This window comes from Vicia villosa, linkage group LG7, assembly GCF_029867415.1.
Source record: "Vicia villosa cultivar HV-30 ecotype Madison, WI linkage group LG7, Vvil1.0, whole genome shotgun sequence".
NCBI lineage: Eukaryota > Viridiplantae > Streptophyta > Magnoliopsida > Fabales > Fabaceae > Vicia > Vicia villosa.
The window spans coordinates 104,113,842-104,121,481 of record NC_081186.1 but is presented as its reverse complement, the minus strand read 5'-3'; the positions used below and the strand labels follow the sequence as shown (position 1 = coordinate 104,121,481).

The window sequence follows — 7,640 nt, the reverse complement described above, 5'->3', positions numbered from 1 at the left end:
TTGGATTTTATTATTTGAAGAATGTTAATGGACAAATTCGATGGTGATGGTGTAAAAAATGAATATTTTAATAAGAATATAGAAGTATATGCTTTTATGCGCAAGAATATTAAAGACATGTGCGATATTCTTTATGAAAAATGTTAGAGATTAAAAGAGTTATAAATATGTGGTTTAAAATATAATCATGGTAAATCAATCTTTTTATTTTCTTTTTCTTTTCATTTTTCCTCTATTCTTTTGTTTGGTATGGTAGATTTTCGGCCATTAAAAAAACTTTAAATAGTTTTTCTTTTATTTAAATTTCAAAATTTTATACAAATGATAATAATTTTAATATATAAGGTAGGAGATTATAAAAAATTAAAAAAAAATTTAAATTATTGAAAAATGAAATATTTGTTTGATAGAAAATTTGATATTTTCTTTTAAGTGTTTTTCAATGTTGCTTTGAGAAATTTGATAATATTGAACTATTAAAGTTTTTATACCTAATTATAATTATATTGTTGTCATGTTTTGAAGATCCTTAAAAATTAAAAAAGAAGCAAGTGACATAAAACATCACAAAATTCACATATTTATTAGTAAAATTATAATTTATCAAAGTTATAAAATTTTTAAAAATAATAATCATATTTCAACATAAAAAATTCTTATAAATATATTATAATAAAAATCATGCAACACACAAGTTATATACTTAACCTCAAAATACTATAAGTTTAACTTTTAAAATTTTTTATCAAAAAATTCTTAAAATTAATATTAAAATTTTGTGTTATTATATTAATAAAATTATGAATGATTCAACTTTTATGGTAAATAAAAGATAACATTATATAATAGAATAATATTAATAAAAAGCGTCTTGATGTGATGTAATTGTTATAAATTAACACTAATAATATAATTTATCATGTTAATTAAAAACTGAATATCAACTTTTAATAAATATCATAATGTTTCAATTCTAAAATACCCGTGCATCGCACGGGTCAACAATCTAGTTAGTCTAAAATTAATTATTTATGATTCTTACATTTACTTATTCATCAAAACATAAATAGTCTCTCTCAAATTCAACCAAAATTTATTCTTACTTCAATTAAATTTTGCTACCAAAAAGTTATACTCAAATTTAATTTAGTTTTTTCTCATTTAAAAAACAAAAAAAAAGAACAATTATACTGGTACGCAGAGAAAACGACAAACACGAGAATATATTCGGGCAAGTAAATAGTAAATATTGGAAACCGCGCCGCTAGATAAGGCTATTTTGGTCCAACCATTCTCTTCTCTTCTCTAATCTTCCGCACTTTCATTTCATTTTCCATCTTAAAATATTACCACTACACCTTCTCACACAGTGAATCACAAAACTAGGGTTTCATCTTCACCATACCAAAACCATGGTTAACAGATCAAGCATCAATTCTATCTCCGGTGGATGAAGATCGCTCCAATCGGTGGTTAAATTTTAAATTAATCAGAAGTTGAAGAAAAAGTAGAAGCGATTCTTGTTTGCGGTGTGTTTGGTTGTTATTTATGGCAATGTCCTGCAAGGATGGTAATAAGCATTTAATGGATAATGGAAAGTATGTCCGTTATACACCTGAGCAGGTTGAAGCTCTCGAGAGGCTTTATCATGATTGCCCTAAACCGAGTTCAATTCGGAGACAGCAGCTCATTCGGGAGTGTCCTATTCTCTCTAATATTGAGCCCAGGCAAATCAAAGTTTGGTTTCAGAATAGAAGGTATATTTGATGATGATGATGATGAATTTATGAATATGTTATTTTTTTGTTGTGTTTATGTGTGTTGTGTTGTTGATTTTTTTGGGATTTTGTTGTGGTTTGTTTGGATTTTTGTGGAATTAGGTGTAGGGAGAAGCAGAGGAAGGAGTCTTTTAGGTTGCAAGGTGTGAATAGGAAGTTGACTGCTATGAATAAGCTGCTGATGGAGGAAAATGATAGGTTGCAGAAGCAGGTGTCTCATCTTGTGTATGAGAATGGTTATTTTCGGCAAAATACTCAGAACGTAAGATTTTTGTTGTTGAGATTCTTGCTACTGTGTTTTTTTTTCCCAATTAAGGAGCAACTTTTCCATGAAGCACTGACTAGGATACAACACTGTTATGTCTACACCGGTAGTAATTTGATAAAATGTCATGTAATCACATGTATTGGTGTCGTGTGAGACATCGCGCTTCGAAGTGTATGTGCTTCAAGAGAACTTTTCTCACCCCAAAAGCACTTTAGAAGTACACATTTGGAACTACACATCTTGGAACAAAACAGTTTTTTGTTGTACTGTCCAGATGTATTTTTTCGTTAAAAACACGACTTTTCCCATTCGGATGTGTATTTCAGAATTCTTGTGTGGTTTTTCAGAAACATGGGTTACATTTTTCTCTTGTAATTAAGACAACTATTGTATATGATAGGGATGCTTATGAAATTTAAATCTTTGTTTTATGCTGAATTGTTCTTCTACCCTTATTTTCTTTGCATACTCAGGCTACCAAAGACACGAGTTGTGAGTCAGTTGTGACGAGTGGTCAACACAATATGACTAGTCAACATCCCCCAAGGGATGCAAGTCCTGCAGGGTGAGTGTGATTGATGGGTACTTGGTCACTTTCTGACACTGGTTTGTGATTACTTGTTTGTACATATATGGTTAATGGAATCTTGGCTTGTCTTTCCTTTTCCTTTTTCAGGCTTTTGTCCATTGCAGAAGAAACTTTAGCAGAATTTCTTTCAAAGGCTACTGGAACCGCTGTTGAGTGGGTCCAAATGCCTGGAATGAAGGTATCATAGCAACTATTCATTGGTTGACCCATTAGTCATTTTATAAATTAGAATGCTAAAAGAAATGTAAAATTGTCATAGCGGGATCACTTATCATCCAATGCTCTGATAATCTTCATTAGCATCTATGTTTCAATAATTATTTTTATAATCACCTTTCTTTATTTAATTAGCTGATGTGTGCAGCCTGGTCCGGATTCCATTGGAATCGTTGCTATTTCTCATGGTTGCACTGGTGTGGCAGCAAGAGCTTGTGGTCTAGTGGGACTTGAACCTACTAGGGTAAGTCGATCAGATTATCATCTATTAAATTGAATACCTTATTCGAGTTTATGATTCACATGGTCAAACATAATCTCTCTCCAGGTTGCAGAAATCCTCAAAGACCGTCCTTTGTGGTTTCGCGATTGCCGAGCTGTTGACATTGTCAATGTGCTTCCCACTGCAAATGGTGGAACCATTGAGCTGCTTTATATGCAGGTCAGGAGAAATTTATAATGCATGGATGAAGATTCTGTATATTGATGATCGTCCCTCAATAACATGTATACTTATTTGTTGTCTTTGATGACCAGCTATATGCACCAACTACATTGGCACCTGCTCGAGACTTCTGGTTGCTACGCTACACTTCTGTTGTAGAAGATGGCAGCCTAGTGGCAAGTGACTCCAAAACTCTTGGGCTAAAATTTATATTTGCTTAGATATTTAATAACAAGTTCATAACTGACATTCCTTGTGCATTGGTCTAGTATTACTGTTAAATTTTGTAGTCTCCCTATCCCACATATATGTCTAAATCATTATTTATGTGTACCTTAGATCTGTGAGAGGTCTCTTAAAAATACTCAAAATGGCCCAAGCATGCCTCCTGTGCCGCATTTTGTTAGAGCAGACATGTTGCCTAGTGGATACCTGATAAGACCTTGTGAAGGAGGTGGTTCCATCATTCACATTGTTGATCATATGGACTTAGAGGTACATTTATTCAACTTAGTAGTAGTAATTATATTTTTTTGAACATCTTATTAACTTCAGTATCTTGGTTCTATGGTTAGCCTTGGAGCGTGCCGGAAGTACTGCGCCCTTTATATGAATCATCAACAGTGCTGGCTCAAAAGACTACAATGGCGGTATGGTTGTATTTCTTTAACTGATGGGACATCAGCATATGTGTTTCTTTTGTACCTATTAAAGTCTTGATTGAAAAAGATGTTGACTTCATAGTAACAACAATATTGACTAGTGTGTTTTAACGGGTTATGTCATCGTTAAGTGCTTCTCTTTTCAATGTAGGCCTTACGTCATCTAAGACAGATCTCACATGAAGTTTCTCAGCCCAATGTCTCTGGGTGGGGTAGACGTCCAGCAGCTCTGCGGGCTCTTAGCCAGAGATTGAGCCGGTTAGTACCAAGGAGCCATGATTTTTGTTCCTATAATTAGTAAATATATTTGGAATCTCACATCTTCTTGGCAGGGGTTTCAATGAGGCTCTCAATGGGTTTACTGATGAAGGGTGGACAATGATGGGCAATGATGGTGTAGATGATGTCACTATTCTTGTGAATTCATCACCTGAAAAATTAATGGGTCTGAATCTTTCCTTTGGCAATGGATTCCCTTCTGTCAGTAATGCAGTGTTATGCGCCAAGGCATCGATGCTATTACAGGTCAGGATGCTTAACAATTTCTGGAATTTCTTTATAATGATAAATTAAATTATGTAACTGAAAATACTTTTTAGACTATTAGACAGGTCATGCTCATATTATTATTACTCTATTGTAAACACCCAGTACATAACATTACTCAATGGCCTTTTCTATCCCACTTGAGGATCTGTTCTTTTGAAAAATAATCATATAACACAAATGATTGTTAGAAGAGACTTCCAATTGCCTAGACAAAACATGGCAGAGGGGTACATGTTAGGATTTGTTTTATCAGTCATTTTCTAATCAATAAGTAGTGAACATGCCTATTTGTTGTATCCATATTATTTTTGTTCTTTGCCTCCCACTGTTCCCCTTTGAAAAGCATGATCCAGAAGAACTTCCAAGTTAAAAAAATGTTTCACCTTCACAAATCCAATATTAAGTTCTATATTGACATGTTCCATTTCTTTTGTCCAGAATGTTCCTCCAGCCATTCTCCTAAGGTTCCTGCGAGAACACAGATCAGAATGGGCAGACAATAACATGGATGCTTACACAGCTGCTGCTATTAAAGTCGGCCCTTGTAGCTTAACAGGGTCTCGCATGGGAAATTATGGGGGTCAAGTTATACTTCCGCTAGCTCACACTATTGAGCATGAGGAGGTGATATATTGTTAAATATGAATTATAATTTGTAACTATTAATATTTTTATAATTCTGCATGTTTTAACTTTTAGTCTAATCATGCTAGTTTTTGGAAGTCATTAAGTTGGACGGAGTCTCCCATTCTCCTGAAGATGCAATGATGCCCAGAGAATTGTTTCTGTTGCAAGTAAGTTATTTCCCCCCTAATTATTTGCTCTCCGTTTTACCCTTTTTTAGACGTTGCTTACCTGGCTTCCTTGTTATTTTGATGTGCTACTCCTAACACTTACATAATTACATTTATATCACATTTGTTATATCTCATAAAGTTCACATTTCTTAGCTTTAGTAAGTGTGGTGTCTATAACTAATTTAGGATTCAAGTCATTATACTATATATGTCTATAATATTGGGTAACTGGGAATGTGCAAGAGAATTTAGGTGCATTCTTCTGGTCTTGTTGATGTGATGCAATTTCTTTTCTAGGACATATTTATTTGTCATTTTCTTATAATTTCATTTCATTTTTTTTTTGTAGCTCTGCAGCGGAATGGATGAGAATGCTATTGGCACTTGTGCAGAACTTATATTTGCTCCAATTGATGCTTCATTTGCTGATGATGCCCCACTTCTACCTTCCGGATTTCGCATCATTCCTCTTGAATCTGGAAAAGTAAGCTTCATATATTGCCAAACCAGTTCATTTTTTTGTATTCATCTTTCCACCAGAATATTTTAATCATAGCAATTGAATATTTTATAGGAAGCTTCCAGCCCTAATCGCACTCTTGACCTTGCATCTGCTCTTGACATTGGCCCCACTGGAAACCGAACTTCGAGTGATAATGCTGGAAATGCTGGTTGTGTAAGATCTGTGATGACAATAGCATTTGAATTTGCATTTGAAAGTCACATGCAAGAGAATGTAGCGTGCATGGCACGGCAATATGTTCGCAGTATTATATCATCAGTCCAAAGGGTAGCATTAGCACTTTCTCCATCTCATCTGAGTTCACATGCTGGGCTGAGGTCACCATTAGGAACTCCTGAAGCACAAACCCTTGCTCATTGGATCTGCAACAGTTATAGGTATGTCTTGAGCTTGCCAATGATAGGTTTGATGAGTTGTATCCATACTGTGGGATGTTCTTTTTCCTCATGGCCTGTTGTCCTTTGATGGTCCTACCTCTTTCATAATTGAAAATTACCAAAAAATCTTGCTTGCCGAGCTCTGTAAATAGATGCATAGCATATCACCAAGTTCTGGTGTACTTTTGTATTTTCAATTTCTACCTATTTGGTAGACATGCAAACCTTTTAGCAGGCAGAAACTGGTATATTGATCAGAGATGTTTTTTTGGCTATTTATGTTTTATAGATGCTACTTGGGTGTGGAACTACTTAAATCTAATAACGAAGGCAAAGAATCTATACTCAAGTCCTTGTGGCATCACTCAGATGCTGTACTATGCTGCACTCTAAAGGTATGCTTCAAATTGATTTCTATTTCCAATGACATTTATTGTATTTCATGTATCTTATCTGTCTGTTGTGCATTTGCTTTCTCTAAAGCAAAATTATATTAAAAATAGTTGGGACTATGGAATAAGGGCTTTCAAAACGCGGTTATAAAGCCTGAATAGCCTCTTAGGTGCTAAACTTTGTGGGAAGGATTTCCATTCTCTGGCCAAGTAGAATTTGGTCTGGTGTGAGTTGAGTCTGGCTTGAATTGAAAATTCGTTGATACTCGGATATTTTTAATGAAAAATCTACAATGAAATGGAAGTTTACTTCTTAAATTACATACATTTTATTGTATTATGCCTTGGACTAAAGATCCATTACTCCGTACTTTGAACAGAGTTTTACTAGTTTGATTCTTGGTCAAAACCACAATGTTTACGAGTTAATTTACTCTTAATTATTTTATACCTATCTAGTTTTGTTAACTTAAATCTTCTACCATCTTTGAAACAAATTCGTTAAACTTTCTGTTTATGCAGGCAATGCCAGTGTTCACTTTCTCAAACCAGGCAGGGCTTGACATGCTGGAGACTACCCTAGTTGCATTACAAGATATAACTTTAGAGAAAATATTCGACGATCATGGTCGAAAAGCACTCTTTTCAGAGTTTCCCCAGATTATTCAACAGGTCTACAACTTTTTATTTATTAAAAATGCACTGATTGAATTAGTTAATTTTTAACTAGATGCATGGTATAGACCTATATTAATTTATTTTTATTCTTTTATGATAGGGTTTTGCATGTCTGCAAGGCGGTATTTGTCTCTCAAGCATGGGGCGACCTGTCTCATACGAGAGAGTTGTTGCTTGGAAGGTGCTGAATGATGAACAGAATGCTCATTGTATTTGCTTTATGTTTGTGAACTGGTCTTTTGTTTGACCTTGTGTTCTAGGTATCAGTGTGTTAAGATGAAGACTTACTCCAAGACATTTATGTTGTGTTATTTTCATTTTGTTGATTACTTGATTTGCTCTGAAGACTTGGATTTGGATATGATA

General features: G+C 34.2%; 1 protein-coding gene across 1 annotated transcript; it reads left to right on the top strand.

Moving 5' to 3' along the window:
* Positions 1–1,298: 1,298 nt before the first annotated feature.
* Positions 1,299–7,640, top strand: LOC131616336 (homeobox-leucine zipper protein ATHB-15-like). Its single transcript, XM_058887642.1, has 18 exons — positions 1,299–1,757; positions 1,881–2,040; positions 2,520–2,611; positions 2,723–2,813; positions 3,000–3,095; positions 3,180–3,293; positions 3,389–3,472; positions 3,636–3,791; positions 3,872–3,946; positions 4,110–4,216; positions 4,291–4,483; positions 4,946–5,131; positions 5,221–5,301; positions 5,654–5,788; positions 5,879–6,204; positions 6,494–6,599; positions 7,119–7,268; positions 7,375–7,640. Exons 1-18 carry the CDS (start codon positions 1,549–1,551, stop codon positions 7,519–7,521), a joined length of 2,508 nt encoding a protein of 835 aa, XP_058743625.1. The 5' UTR covers positions 1,299–1,548; the 3' UTR covers positions 7,522–7,640.